This window comes from Hemibagrus wyckioides, linkage group LG01 (assembly GCF_019097595.1).
Source record: "Hemibagrus wyckioides isolate EC202008001 linkage group LG01, SWU_Hwy_1.0, whole genome shotgun sequence".
In the NCBI taxonomy this organism is placed as follows: domain Eukaryota; kingdom Metazoa; phylum Chordata; class Actinopteri; order Siluriformes; family Bagridae; genus Hemibagrus; species Hemibagrus wyckioides.
In genome coordinates, this window is record NC_080710.1 from 31360670 (window position 1) to 31378279 (window position 17610).

The following is a 17610-nucleotide window of genomic DNA, read 5'->3' on the forward strand; positions in this document are numbered from 1 at the left end:
CACATCACAACACATCACAACACATCACATCACATCACAACACAACACATCACATCACATCACATCACATCACATCACATCACAACACATCACATCACATCACATCACATCACAACACATCACATCACATCACATCACAACACATCACAACACATCACATCACAACACATCACATCACATCACATCACATCACATCACATCACAACACATCACATCACATCACATCACAACACATCACATCACATCACATCACAACACAACACAACACATCACATCACATCACATCACAACACATCACATCACATCACATCACATCACATCACATCACATCACATCACAACACATCACATCACATCACATCACATCACATCACAACACATCACATCACATCACATCACATCACATCACAACACATCACAACACATCACATCACATCACATCACATCACATCACAACACATCACATCACATCACATCACAACACATCACAACACATCACATCACAACACATCACATCACATCACATCACATCACATCACAACACATCACATCACATCACATCACAACACATCACATCACATCACATCACAACACATCACAACACATCACATCACAACACATCACATCACATCACATCACATCACATCACAACACATCACATCACATCACATCACAACACATCACATCACATCACATCACATCACATCACAACACATCACCTCACAACACAACACAACACAACACATCACAACACATCACAACACAACACATCACAACACATCACAACACAACACATCACATCACATCACATCACATCACAACACAACACAACACATCACATCACAACACAACACAACACAACACATCACAACACATCACATCACAACACAACACATCACATCACAACACATCACATCACATCACATCACAACACAACACAACACATCACATCACATCACATCACAACACATCACATCACATCACATCACAACACATCACAACACATCACATCACATCACAACACAACACATCACATCACATCACATCACATCACATCACAACACATCACATCACATCACATCACATCACAACACATCACATCACATCACATCACAACACATCACAACACATCACATCACAACACATCACATCACATCACATCACATCACATCACAACACATCACATCACATCACATCACAACACATCACATCACATCACATCACAACACAACACAACACATCACATCACATCACATCACATCACATCACATCACATCACATCACAACACATCACATCACATCACATCACATCACAACACATCACATCACATCACATCACATCACATCACATCACAACACATCACATCACATCACATCACATCACAACACAACACATCACATCACATCACAACACATCACATCACATCACAACACATCACATCACAACACATCACATCACAACACATCACAACACATCACATCACATCACATCACATCACAACACATCACATCACATCACAACACATCACAACACATCACATCACAACACATCACATCACAACACATCACAACACATCACATCACATCACATCACATCACATCACAACACATCACATCACAACACATCACATCACATCACATCACAACACATCACAACACATCACATCACATCACAACACATCACATCACATCACATCACATCACAACACAACACATCACAACACATCACATCACATCACATCACATCACAACACATCACAACACAACACATCACATCACAACACATCACATCACATCACATCACAACACAACACATCACAACACATCACATCACATCACATCACATCACAACACATCACATCACATCACATCACAACACATCACATCACATCACAACACATCACATCACAACACATCACAACACATCACATCACATCACATCACATCACAACACAACACATCACAAAACATCACATCACATCACATCACATCACAACACAACACATCACAACACATCACATCACAACACATCACATCACATCACATCACATCACAACACAACACATCACAACACATCACATCACAACACAACACAACACAACACATCACAACACATCACATCACAACACAACACATCACAACACATCACAACACAACACATCACATCACATCACATCACATCACAACACAACACAACACATCACATCACATCACATCACATCACATCACATCACATCACAACACATCACATCACATCACATCACAACACATCACATCACAACACAACACATCACAACACATCACATCACATCACATCACAACACAACACAACACAACACATCACAACACATCACATCACAACACATCACAACACATCACATCACAACACATCACATCACAACACATCACATCACATCACATCACATCACATCACAACACATCACATCACATCACATCACATCACAACACATCACAACACATCACATCACAACACAACACATCACATCACATCACATCACATCACATCACATCACAACACATCACATCACATCACATCACATCACATCACAACACATCACAACACATCACATCACAACACAACACATCACATCACATCACATCACATCACATCACATCACAACACATCACATCACATCACATCACATCACAACACATCACATCACAACACATCACATCACATCACATCACATCACATCACAACACATCACATCACATCACAACACATCACATCACATCACAACACAACACAACACAACACATCACATCACATCACATCACATCACATCACAACACATCACATCACATCACATCACATCACATCACATCACATCACATCACATCACAACACATCACATCACATCACATCACAACACATCACATCACATCACAACACAACACATCACATCACATCACATCACATCACATCACATCACAACACATCACATCACATCACATCACAACACATCACAACACATCACATCACAACACATCACATCACATCACAACACATCACATCACATCACAACACAACACATCACATCACATCACATCACATCACATCACATCACATCACATCACAACACATCACATCACATCACAACACAACACATCACATCACATCACATCACATCACATCACAACACATCACATCACATCACATCACAACACATCACAACACATCACATCACAACACATCACATCACATCACAACACATCACATCACAACACAACACATCACATCACATCACATCACATCACAACACATCACATCACATCACATCACAACACATCACAACACATCACATCACAACACATCACATCACATCACATCACATCACATCACATCACAACACATCACAACACATCACATCACATCACAACACATCACATCACATCACATCACATCACAACACATCACAACACAACACATCACATCACATCACATCACAACACACACAATTCTCACCTCTGTGCTGAGTTTCTCTCCTGGTAGAAGAACACATTTCCCTGCTCTGGTGTCTCTGGTCTGATCTGTGTTTGGGTTTCTGTGATGAAGTTTGTATTAAATGGATCGGAACGGTGAAAAAGCAACACGTACAAAAACCACACACAAAACACTACACCGGTTCATCCACGCTTAGTTGCCATGACGACGGCGTTTTTACTGAAGAGATGGCTGTTTCATGGAGAATATAAAAATCTGATTAAGTCTGTGTTTGTGGATGAGTGTTCAGTTATAGCTTCATCAGCTTTTCTCTGTGTGTGTGTGTGTGTAATAAATTTACTCACAGTTAATGAACTTGAACGGTTTTATTAGAGACTGTGTGTGTGTGGTGTGTGGTGTGTGTGTGTAGTGTGTGTGTGTTTGTGTGTGTGTGTGTGTGTGTGTGTGTGTGTAGTGTGTGTGTGTGTGTGTGTCTGTGGTGTGTGGGTGTGTGTGTGTGTGTGGTGTGTGTGTGTGGGGGGGGGATGCTCCACTTCTTGCAGCAGTTTTTATACCGATGTCACTTCAATGTCCCGAGTCATTTGAATCTGTTCAGCTAAATGATTCATTCACTGATTGATTTGTTAATTGATTCATTCAATGATTCCTTCACTCGTTTGTTTACTAATTTGTTCAATGATTCTGTAACAGATTCCTTCACTTCTGAGGTCATTGATTTGTTCACTGATTCGTCCACTGATTCTTTAACTGATTCATTTACTCATTTGTTCATTGATTAGTTTACTCATTTGTTCACTAATTTATTCACTGATTCTGTAACTGATTCAGTCACTACTATCTTCCCTCATTTATTTACTGCTTTGTTTCAACAAGATATTCACAGATTCATTCACTAATTCACTTACTAACCCATTCACTGATTCATTCACTGATTCATTCACTACCTTCTTCACTGATTTGTTTGATGGTTCATATACTGTGGTCACTGATTCATTTATAATTTTTAATATTCTGTGACTGATTCATGAGCTAGTTCACTGTTCATTCTTTTGTTTACTGATTTGTTCACTGATTTACTCGCTATTGTGGTTACTGATTTATTCATTGATTCTTTAACTGATTCATTCCTTGGTTTGGTTACTGATTTACTCACTGATTCATTCACTAATTTGTTTACTAACTGAGTAATTCGCTAATATATGCAATTATTTATTCACTGATTCTTTAAATGATTCATTCACTGTCAGCACTGATTTATTTATAGATTTGTGTATTGCTGTGTTCACTGATTCATTCAGTGATTCACTTACGGGATTGTTCGCTGATTTATTCACTAAATCTTTATATGATTCATTCACTACTACTTTTTAAATGATTTTTTTTAAATGTTTTTGTCTTTTTCAAGTTTAATAACCAATTAGTGAACCAAGATATTCACTGATTCTTTAACTGACTGACTCACTTTTTTGGTCATTAATTTGTTCACTCGTCCACTCTCTAATTCATTTGCTGACTGATTAGTTATCAGTGTGTCTGTGAGTGTGTGTGTGTTGGACTGTGTGTGTATATGTGTGGAAATGTGTGTGTGTGTGTGTGTGTGTCTGTGTGTGTGTGTTTGTATGTGTGTGTGTGTGTGTACCTGTATGTCTGAAACTTCCCCAAAAGTTTGGTTTATTGGACACATTTTTCATTTTTTTCTCTGACTCACCATGTGGCTGATCTGAAGACTGTACCAGTAAGCAATTTCTTTCATATATTGGTTGAAAGTAAGGATCTGACACACACACACACACACACACACACTTTTTTATCCATTAGCAGTGTGTGTGTACGGAGTTGTCGCTCTTAAAGGTGAAAACCGTTACAGATGAAGGGTTTCTGTGTGTAATTGACTCTCCGCTTGTTTGTTGCTTTCGTTCTGGCTGATGGTTAAAGTGGAGGACGGTGAAGGCTGGCAGCTCACACACCATCATTCTGTCTGGAATTTCAGCTCACTGGAGGTCTGAAACTTCTTCTTAAAAGCCTTCACCATACTGCTGTACACACAGAACTGGATTCATGAACATTTAAATTCACATCACTAATATAGAGTCTGAATTAAAGTCTGATATATTAATGACTTCATCATGGACCGAAATCAGCAGAATGTACATAAGCATACATTTTAACTGTAAAATGTGTATTGTGAAGAATTAATGCAGGTGTATATAATTATACACCCATCAGCCATAACATTATGACCGGTGAAGTGAACAAGACTGATGATCTCAAACCAGTGCTTGATGACCCCTGTGCAGCACCGAAAGCACCAGCAATGGGCATGTGAGCATCAGAACTGGACCACAGAGCAATGGAAGAAGATGGCCTGGAATAATGAATCGCATTTTCTTTTAAATCATGTTGATACCACAGCACATCTTGAGGCATCAAGTGGTGTTTTGCCAGCAAAATGGGGGACCAACACAACATTAGGCAGGTGGTTATAATGTTATGCCTGATGTATGAGTGCAAGGGAACATTGATCTACAGCTACGAAGGTGGGAAGAAAAAAAAAACACGGCTGCCTTCATTGTTAGCAAACATGCTAGCCAGCTAACTGGGAAGAGTGATGTTTATTTTCTTCCTGTATATACAGTGTTGTAGATTTAACAAACAAGGATGTTGATTGGTCTGAAAATCATGTCACTTGCTGAACCTGGGGTTGAGGAGAACGTCCCAGTTTCTACATAAGAAATCAGAGTTTTAGTCAGAAACAGCCGCACAAGAACATTTTCCGCTGGGGGAGAAGTGCATAACAAATCCGAAAACACAAGGACAATTCAGACAAAGCAGAAAAGGTAGGAATAGTTATATATATAGTGAATGGAATTCTTTCCTCTGATTGGACGAGACATCTGTCACTCAGGATACACAGAAAGTGCAGCAGTAGAAAGTGGATTGGTGTGTGTATGAACACAGCTCTGCTCTTATAGCGCTCCTTAAATCCTTTAATCTGGAATAGTTCTGTCTTCCAAACATTCCTGGTGTGTTTTTAGAGATGGCAAACTAATCTTTACTCCATGATACACTATCAGTATATCCAACATCACACCATATGAACCTCCTTCCTCACAGTAGAGCTGAATGAACTCCATTTTCTTATAAATATATAAGTAAAAGTATATCTACTTTTTTTTCCAAGCTAAACATGTCTTCTTGAAGATGTTTATGATCATCATGTTAACAGTCAGTCAGTGTATTTAGAGTTACAGGAAACTCCTGTCTCTGTGTCTCTGTGTATCGGCCCTGACACTGTCTCTCAATGCTTCTGGAACTTTCTACAGGATGTGTGTTTACATGCCTGCGTGAGCCATGATCATTTATCATCCTCTGACCCACTCGTTTATCAGAATCACTGTTTGAGTGTGTGTGTCTGTGTGTGTGTGTGTCTGTGTGTGTGTGTGTGTCTGTGTGTGTGTCTGTGTGTGTGTGTGTCTGTGTGTGTGTGAGAGTGTGTGTGTATGTTTGTGTTCGGTGAAGTTTAATAACATCTAATACACAGCCGTGTGTGCAATGCAGGATGGTGGAATCCATCAGAACGACCAATCAGAGCGCATTTAGTGTGACTGATTTACTGACACCTGTGTGTGTGTGTGTGTGTGTGTGTGTGTGTGGTATAAGTTTTACTGCACCACCTTACTAATATCTCACTGCTATACAGTGTGTGTGTGTGTGTATGTCAGTGTGTATACGTGTTTGTGTGTGTGTGTGTATGTCAGTGTGTATACGTGTTTGTGTGTGTGTGTGTATGTCAGTGTGTATACGTGTTTGTGTGTGTGTGCATGTGTGCATGTGTGCATATATGTGTGTGTAAATGTGTATGTACATACAGGTCTGTGTGTATATGTTTGTATAAATGTGTGTGTGCATGTATGTGTGTTTGTGTGTGTGTACATGTCTGTGTGTACATGTGTGTGCATGTATGTGTGTGTGTGTGTGTGTGTACATATAAACAATATACATACATATAAATAATATAATAATATAAATAAAAATTCAAAATAAAAAGTAAATAAAAAATAATAAATATGCAAAAATTATAAGGATAGAAATAATATAGTATAATATATATATATATATATATATATATATATATATATATATATATATATATATATATATATATATATATATTAGTATAGTACAAATATTAATAATAAATGATTATCTAATTAATAATTGTTCTTATTGGTAAAATTTTCACACATTCAGGAGCCTGAGGAGGATATGACCATTTATTTAGGAAAAAAAAGGATTTTCATTTATTCAAATATTCAATATATTTTAATATATTTCCTCTGGCCGCATGAGTGTAGCATCACGTCAAAGGGTTTGTTCCAAATTCTAAAAAGTGTGTCTCTCTGACACTGGAGACTCCTTCCATAAACGACAAATCACTTCCTTACAGAAAACATCACCATATCAGCAGCCACACACACTGTTCAAATGTGGAGCGGTTGCTATAGAAAAGATATTGCATTCCAGCTAATATAAACCTGCGCTGTTGGTCAGAGCTGCTGTGAAACAAATCAACACCTTCTGACCAGTCAGAGTCCAGATTTCAGCTCAGTACGTTTTGAACATGTCCAGCTTGTGAAATGTGCAGCGTGATGTCAGATTTATGCCGGACGCTCAACTGAAGCCCAATATCAAGGGTTCAATGGAGCATGGCACCGCGCCCTCAGACCGTTCACACCGGATCCGTCTCCACTGAGGTTCTGGACGAGCTCCTGGCAGAAGAACGTTCAACAGAAACCCCTGATTTTAGATGTTTCTCAAGAAGCAGTGGTTGAATGTTTTGTAGGATTTATTCAGCATCCAGGGCATGAACTGATTCGATCTAAAACAGGGTCAAGGTCACTGCAAGGTCAAATGTCTGGACTTGTTTCCCTGCTGTGTGAAGTACTTTTTAAAGGGAACACGAGTGACAAGACGGAAAAGACGTCACCAGTTTTATTTAGAATCTGAACACATTTTATATCGCTGTACGTTAGCAGTCGCAATGGCATTCTCTCTCTCTCTCTCTCTCTCTCTCTCTCTCTCTCTATGTCTCTCTCTCACTATCTATCATCTCTCTCTCTCTCTCTCTCTCTCTCTCTATCTATCTCTCTATCTGTCTCTCTTTCTTGCTCACATTTTCTTTATCTCAAATTTTCTCTCTCTGTCTCTTTCTCACATTATCTCTCTCTCTCTCTCTCTCTCTCTAACATTCTGTTTCTCTCTCTCTTTCTCTCTCTGACGCTCTCTTTCTTTCTCTCTCCCTCACTCTCTGTCTCAGATTCTCTCTCTCTCTCTCTCTCTCTCTCTCTCTCTATCATCATGCTTGTGTCATCACACAATCTGTTCATCATGCTCAGTTGTTAAAAAAAAGGCAAAAAAGCCCCTCACAGCTGGCTGAGCTTGCTGTTCATCTTGGCGTTTACTCAGATTAGGACATGGATCGCACGTGTGTGTGTGTGTGTCCAACCCCTCCTCTTTCTCTCTCTCTGTCTCTCTGTCTCTCTCTCTCTCTCTCTCTCTCTGACACACACACACTCTGTGATTCAGAGCGAGTGAGCATCAGTGCTCTTGCCGCCTGCTGCGTCTCTCGCTCTCATTTCTGCACGACTGCACGTGTGTGTGTGTGTATGTGAGGGAGGGTGGTGCTTTTCTACATATGCTTCATGTGTGTGTGTGTGTGTGTGTTGGAGAGGTAGCTACTGCGGCGGGGCTTTCAGTGCCGTCAGTGTTTTTCCTGGCGTGTGAGTGTCACTGAGTGAAGCTCATCATGACTACAGTGAAGGAGTCCAGCACTCCACTGAAGGCAGCTCCGCACCAAGACCAGGTAGAACCGCTCGTTTCTCTCTATTCGCTTGTCTCCACACACACACACACACACTCGGAGTGCTTTAGCCTGCACATGATCGAGTTTATTCAACACTACAGTATTTGACAGTGTTCCTCATCACTATAAGATTAATTCTTCTATAATTGAGTAAAACAGAGAGAAGAAGGAAAATGTTAAGACTGAAGTCTTGCTATTAAAGTATTCAATAGGATTGAGTCGTATTCTTAAACATATGGAAAAAAAACCTGTCTGTTGTTCAGGGGCTCGAGGTGAAATAAAGTGGCTTCTGTAACAGATCGTCTGTTAATAATGATAATAATAATAACAATAATAATAATAATAATAATTACCATCAGCAGCAGCAGCAGCAAGAGAAGACGAAGAAGAAATAAGAAATTTATTTATATTGCAAGTTATAGACATTTATTTATATTGCAACTTGCAATTATTGCAACTAATAATAATAATAATAATAAGAAGAAGAAGAAGAAATAATAATAAATAAGACATTTATTAATATGGCAACTTAGAGATCTGAGAAAATTAATTTGTTCATCAGCTTGAGCTTTTTATCCATGAACCACTGAGTCTTCTATAGCAGATCCTCTTTTGTTAATATTAATATAAATATTATTATTATTATTATTATTAATAAAAATAATAAAACATAAACAATAATAATAATACTAATTATTATTATTATTATTATTATTATTATTATTATTAGTAGTAGTAGTAGTAGTATAATTATAAGAAATAAGAAATCTATTGCAACTTACAGATATTTATTTATATTGCAACTTAATAATAATAATTCTAGTAATAATAATAATGAATAAAAAAATTATTTATATGGCAACTTAGAGATCTAAGAAAAGAAATGTTGTTCATCAGCTTGAGGTTTTTATCCATGAACCACTGAGTCTTCTATAGCAGATATTCTGTTTATAATAATAATAATAGTAATAATAATAATAATAATCATCATCATCATAAGTACTATAAGAATCATAAGAAGAAATAAAAAAAAATCTTATAAAAATGTATTTATATTGCAACTTAAAAAATAGTGATAATAGTAATAATAATAATAATAATAATAATAATCAATTAATAATAATTAATAAAAAATCTATTTTTATGGCAACTTAAAAAAAGAAATTTTGTTCATCAGCTTGAGGTGTTTATCCATGAACTAGTGAGTATTCTATAGCAGATCCTGATAATAATAATAATAATAATAATAATAATAATAATAATAATAACAATAATAACAATAATAATTGTATTTATATTACTCCTTAGACATCGTTTCAAATTCTAAGAAAAGAAACTAGCGCTCTAAACCTCAGGCTTCCTCTCGTATGATGCGATATGATTTAATTTCCTGTTGTTTTTTTCCAGATTTTTCCGGAAAACTCCACAATATTCTCTCATATACCTGATATTTGATGATATAACATGATTTACTATCTGATACATGAGCTACTTTCCTCCGAATCTGGACTATTCATCTCTGAAAGACGAGGTTTTAAAAAGATCAGAGGTACTTTATAGCAGCTACAAACGTCAGCATAAGAACAGTTACACGCGTTATTAAAATCTGCTAGCGTAGCGCATCTGCTGAATGAGCTGTTGCTGTAGAAACGATAAGGTATCAGTAGATATCAGATAGATAAGGTATCAGCGTGAGCACGTTGTTGTAATAGGAAACGAATGGACACTTTCTGACCAATCAGAGTCCAGAATTCAGCGTCATTGTGTTTTGTGTGTTTGTTTGTTTTTTTATTAATATTGCCATAAACCTTTTTAAACTGTGCCAGTTATTCCACTGCTCTGATCAGTTTAAGATGTTTTGGTAAAGGTCGATATCGTTCGTTTGTGCTCCGTGTTCATTTGTTCATTTGTTTTCTTTCTCCATTGATTCTTTGTCATGGACTGAGCTCCTTAATGAGGAAATTAGTTTCTGCTGTGACCGAGATAATAACGAGAAAGAGGAAATGGAAGACAAGGTGCAGAGGTTATTCTCTCTCTCTTTCTCTCTCTCTCTCTCTCTTAAGCTTAAACATTTCCACACAGTAAATAGTGGTTTTATAGAAAGGCGGCTGAATCAGATTCACTTAGGAACTTCAAGCTGTCGTGATCCAGATGCAAACATCTGGCAGAGTAAGATATTTTTTTTGGAATATACAGTATATATATACACACACACACACTACTGTGTATTGCCCAAATCGATTTTGGCAGTATATTGTATATTTCCAGCAGCATTAAAACAGATTTTTCCAGAAGCCTCTCTCAATCTTCTGCTATATATACAGATTTCTACACATTTATAGATTAGATGCTGTAGAATAGCTCTCAGACTCCAGGAGGTGATTTAATCAGCTTGTTGAATCTGTTGTATAAATTTTCTCCGCTCGGTGTGAACACACTACAGAAGGTGAAGTGCATTATAACGATATGCAAATCGACAAACATTACAACGATGTTTAAACTTCACAGAACCCATTCCAGCATACAGAACCGAGGTACTCCATACAGAGCCTTCAAATAAGAGACTTAGATAAAACATGACGGACGGACAGACAGACAGACAGACAGACAGACAGACAGACAGACAGATAGATAGATAGATTTGGCTTGATTTGGTGTGTAATGGTGTGGGGGTTGTGTGTGTGTGTGTGTGTGTGTGTGTGTGTCTGGTCCTGTCAGCACAAGCCTGGTCTAATTTTGCATTAGAAACTCCGAGGTCATGTTCACACTCGGGTCATTTTTTTCTTAGATGTTCATTAGATCTGAAATCTCATTTCTACAGAAACTCCACACTGAATAAGGTGTTACATCACTTCCTGTTCCAGGGGAGAGTAATTAGCTCAGCTTTGTGGTGAGAGTCTCGTGATGGAGAACATGGTGGAAAACATTTGGTGTTCGTTAAAATAAATCGTCTTATACGCAGACGCAGGTGATCATGTCTGTCACTGTGTGAGTGATGAGTCTAAAGCAAAATAAGCCAAAAAAAGGCCAACAATAAAGGTATGAAGCTAGCACTTAACCTGTGACTGTAAGCCCCCTAGAGTCAGTTCTGGATTTTAAGCTGCAATCTTGGTTCAGAGAGTTTAGATACAAGCAGATCATTTCCTGAACACCATCTGTTTCATAGTGATATGAAAACGAGTCAATTCTGGGTCATTTCTGAGTCAGTTCTGATTCAGTTCTGATTCATTTCTGAGTCAGTTCTGAGTCAGTTCTGATTCAGTTCTGAGTCAATTCTGAGTCATTTCTGATTCAGTTCTGATTAATTTCTGAGTCATTTCTGATTCAGTTCTGATTCATTTCTGAGTCAGTTCTGATTCATTTCTGAGTCAGTTCTGAGTCAGTTCTGATTCAGTTCTGAGTCAATTCTGAGTCATTTCTGATTCAGTTTTGTCCTTGTGAGGACTTTTGGCTCATAAATATGTGGGGTTTTTTTAAATTAATTGACGTGGTGCCTACACATACCCTTAATGCTATAGAGAATAATTTGTGTGCTGAGGTAGAGGTTGAGGTTGAGGTTAGGGGTCAGTGTTCTGTAGGCATGACATTAATTAGTTGATTTAATGGAACACGCAGAGACTCGGTCCATAAATAGCCCGGTGGTGTGAAGAGTATGTGCTGGAGAGACGGAGCTCTGACACACTGCAGGATCTGTAGGTCTGTAGAGTTTCTCTGATGAAGCTGTAGAATGGAATTGGATCCAGACTCCTGCAGCAGTGCATCATGGTCCATGATTCTGTACCTGAACAGAGATATTAAAGAGTGTCAGGAGGAATACAGGTCTCTCTCTCTCTCTCTCTCTCTCTCTCTCTTTCTGTTCCTCTCACTCTCTCACTCCTGTGTTCTTTTAGTGTTTTTATTAAAGCTCTGCTTATATAGTACAGTGTGATTTGAGCAATATTAGGTGTTGTCACAATGTTCTCACACATGCTCGCAATGTTCTCTGATGTGCTCAGATTGTTCTCACACATGCTTACAATGTTCTCCTATATGTTCACAGTGTTCTCTGATGTTCTCACAATGTTCTCCCACATGCTTACAATGTTCTCACACATACAGTATTCTCACACATACTCACAATGTTCTTGCATGTGCTCACAATGTTGTTATACATGCTCACAATGTTCTCACAATGTTCTTATACATGCTCACAATGCTCTCTCACGTTCTCACAATGTTCTCTCACATTCTCACAGTGTTCTTTCACATGCACACAATGTTCTCACACATGCTCACAATAATCTCTCACGTTCTCACAATGTTCTGTTTACACTGTTTACATGGGATGTGCAATAGATAGATAATGAATGTGTTTGTGTGTAGGAAGGGCTGTCTTAACTTATTTTAGTATACCATTTCCATACCTATTTATTTATTTATTTATTTATTTATTTATTTATTTTTATATACTAATTAGTACTTTTTTTAATTGTTGAAGGTTTGAATGTATGTATGACTGCTGCACTTTTTGACTGGTTGACACTTTTTTAAATTTCGTTGTACATGTAACATGGTACAATGACGATAAACATCTATTCTATTCTATTCTATTCTATTCTATTCTATTGTATTCTATTCTATTCTATTCTCTCACGTTCTAACAATGTTTTCTCATGTTCTCACAATGTTCACACCTGTACCCAGAATGTTCTCACATGTGCTCACAATGTTCTCATGTGCTCACAATGTTTACAATGTTCTTGAACATTCTCACAATGTTCCGAACTGATATGTCGAGAACACTGTGTCTATGTTGGAGAAAAAACACCTGAGTGTGTGACACACCTCTGAGGTTGCCAGATTTTCTTAAAGATATCTGAGACAGGATTCAAGGCAGAAAAAATATAGGATCGAAATACTGGACTGCAGAATGTTGAGTAAATGAAACACAGACTCTGAGGTCTGAATGGAGCTTCAGTATGAACTCCTCTCTCCACTCAGGTAGGACTATGGCTTCTTTTCTTATCTCCATCTTCTAATAGCTTTTGTTCTTATTGCTAACATGCAGGAAGCTGTGAGGAAACTCAGACGCTCTGCAGATGCCAGCTACAGATTTTGAGTAAATCACTGCAGTGTCTCTGTGGGTTCTGAATAAACACACAGTTCCTTCAGTGAAATTCAGAGGAGCTTCAGACTTTCCAAAATATCTGCAGATCTTCCACAGGTTTGGGTCGAGGCGCGTCGTGTGACATCATCACATGAGTCCAGAAAAGTCATAGAAAGTCATTGCATGTGTCTTCACTGGTATATAGATAGGTAGAGATGTATACAGTTGCACTAACTAGTTTAGTTAATTACATCTAGTTTAGCTAGTTACATGTATTCATCTGTTCCACCACATGTCTGTGTAATTTACACAGCAGAGGAGAAGAAAATGCAGAGAATACAATTCACACAGAGAGAAATAGTGCAACTGAGCGATTCTATTAGACTCTATTTAGCCGCATTAAAGTGTGTGTGTGTGTGTGTGTGTGTTTGAACACAAATCTCTAATTTCAGGTCAAAGCAGTTTACTAATCGTGGATAAACTGGTCCTGTGTCTGGACTACATATATAGACATATAGGTAAACAGACAGAAGACAGACAGACAGAATAGATAGATAGATAGATAGATAGATAGATAGATAGATAGATAGATAGATAGATAGATAGATAGATAGATAGATAGATAAGCAGAAAGACAGACAGAAAGAAAGGGTAGATAGACAGACAGAGAGAGACAGACAGACAGACAGAAAGACAGGATAGATAGATTAATAGACAACAGAGAGACAGACAGGATAGATAGATAGATAGATAGATAGATAGATAGATAGATAGATAGATAGATAGATAGATAGATAGATAGATAGATAGATAGATAAGCAGAAAGACAGACAGAAAGAAAGGGTAGATAGACAGACAGAGAGAGACAGACAGACAGACAGAAAGACAGGATAGATAGATTAATAGACAACAGAGAGACAGACAGGATAGATAGATAGATAGATAGATAGATAGATAGATAGATAGATAGATAGATAGATAGATAGATAGATAGATAGATAGATAGATAGATAAGCAGAAAGACAGACAGAAAGAAAGGGTAGATAGACTGACAGAGAGACAGACAGACAGACAGAAAGACAGGATAGATAGATTAATAGACAACAGAGAGACAGACAGGATAGATAGATAGATAGATAGATAGATAGATAGATAGATAGATAGATAGATAGATAGATAGATAGATAGATAGATAGATATACAGAAAGAAAGGGTAGATAGACAGACAGAAAGACAGGATAGATAGGTTAATAGACAACAGAGGGATAGATAGATAGATAGATAGATAGATAGATAGATAGATAGATAGATAGATAGATAGATAGATAGATAGATAGATAGATAAGCAGAAAGACAGACAGAAAGAAAGGGTAGATAGACAGACAGAGAGACAGACAGACAGACAGAAAGACAGGATAGATAGATTAATAGACAACAGAGAGACAGACAGGATAGATAGATAGATAGATAGATAGATAGATAGATAGATAGATAGATAGATAGATAGATAGATAGATAGATAGATAGATAGACAGCCCTGAGTGTGGAGATGATAAAGTTTATTAGTTTAGTCTGAGTGTAGATTAAACCTGTAATGGAGTTTTTATGGGAGATTTTCTGCTCTAATAGACACAATTCAACAAGTCAAAGTGTTGCGGTGATGGGTCTGTCTTATCGAGAGAGAGAGAGAGAGAGAGAGAGAGAGAGAGAGAGAGAGTGAGAGAGAGAGAGCTTGGAGATTTCTGTAGCTGTGATGTCATTAAATAAGAATACAAGTGAAGTATAAATATACTGGTCAGCCATAACATTATGACCACCTGCCTAATATTGTGTTGGTCCCCCTTTTTCTGCCAAAACAGCCCTGACCCATTGAGGCACAGACTCCACTAGATCCCTGAAGGTGTGCTGTGGAATCTGGCACCAAGATGTTAGCAGCAGATACTTTAAGTCCTGTAAGTTGAGTAAGAGGTGGGGCCTCTATAATTACGGGACAGATAGATACTGACCACTGCAGACCAGGAACACCCCACAAGAGCTTTAGTTTTGGAGATGATCCAGTGGTCTAGCCATCACAATCTGGCCCTTTTGGTCAAACCCGCTCAAATTCTTACGCTTGTCCATTTTTCCTGCTTCTAACATCAACTTTGAGGACAAAATGTTGACTTGCTGCCTGATATATCCCACCCACTAACAGGTGCCATGATGAGGAGATCCTCAGTGTTAGTCACTTCAGCGGTCCCTGGTCATAATGTTATGCCTGATCGGTGTAATAAAAATGCTGATACCGTTGATTAGTCAGTAATCAGTAGTACTGCAATATTTTATACTTTTTAATAATTGACAGATTAATATATAGTAGTTTTATTTCATGACCTAGAGGAAGTAAACTCTTATAATGCTAATGCTTGCTGACTAATACGAGAAGGAAAGCAGGATTGTGTATCCTCTGGTCTGGCGTCTTTCCACCGCTTACTCAATCCATTTAGACTAACATAAGCTTCTGTTGTGTGTTTTTAAAGCTTCTCACACACACACACACACACACAGATGACATTTCCCAGCATACTGTTTTCCAATGTAGCCAGAGATTTCACGGCTGCTCCGTGATGTTCTCCATATTCACGTTCGGTCTCTGCTCTGCTCTCTCCTCAGTTTATACATCCTCGATTTCTTTCTTTTTATTGTGATGGCTAGTTGTGGAAAAGATGCAGGCTATTTTATGATATTAGATTGTTTTGTAATTGTCCAGCACATGACGTGTGTGTGTCTCTGTGTGGCTTTTAAAGTGCTTTGTAATAGTTGGAATATACTTTGTCGATTTGGCATCAGTGCATATGATGATGATGTTTATATCAGTTTCTTAAAATGCCTAATATCACAGATATAATATACTCTTATTATTCAAGGAAAAACTCTACTGTAAAGGATCAGCTACTTCAAGCATTGACTCACATTTACATTTCTGGCTATTTGGACATCCTTATCCAGAGCGACTTACATTTTATTTAATTTTTTATACAAATGAGCAATTCAGGGTTAAGGGCCTTGCTCAGGGGCCCAGCAGTGGCATCTTGGTGGACCTTGGATTTAAACACACAACCTTCTGATTTTGTGTGTGTGTGTGTGTGTGTGTTTAGCAGAGCAGTTTACTTATTATCTTATAGGCTTGAATGATAGATAGATAGACAGGATAGAT

At 37.8% G+C, this 17610-nt stretch overlaps 1 protein-coding gene across 4 annotated transcripts in view; it reads left to right on the forward strand.

Annotated features, from left to right (window-relative positions):
* LOC131361371 (dipeptidyl aminopeptidase-like protein 6) overlaps positions 1-17610 on the forward strand; it is a 117653-nt gene that overhangs the window by 54776 nt on the left and 45267 nt on the right. The window contains exon 1 of one of the 4 annotated variants that reach the window (XM_058402455.1): positions 9029-9328. The exons of the other annotated variants lie outside the window; for them this stretch is intronic. Within the exon in view, the coding sequence (XP_058258438.1) occupies positions 9272-9328 (57 nt within the window). The 5' untranslated portion in view covers positions 9029-9271. Of the gene's footprint in view, positions 1-9028; positions 9329-17610 lie in introns of those variants that run through there. 4 annotated transcript variants of the gene reach the window in all.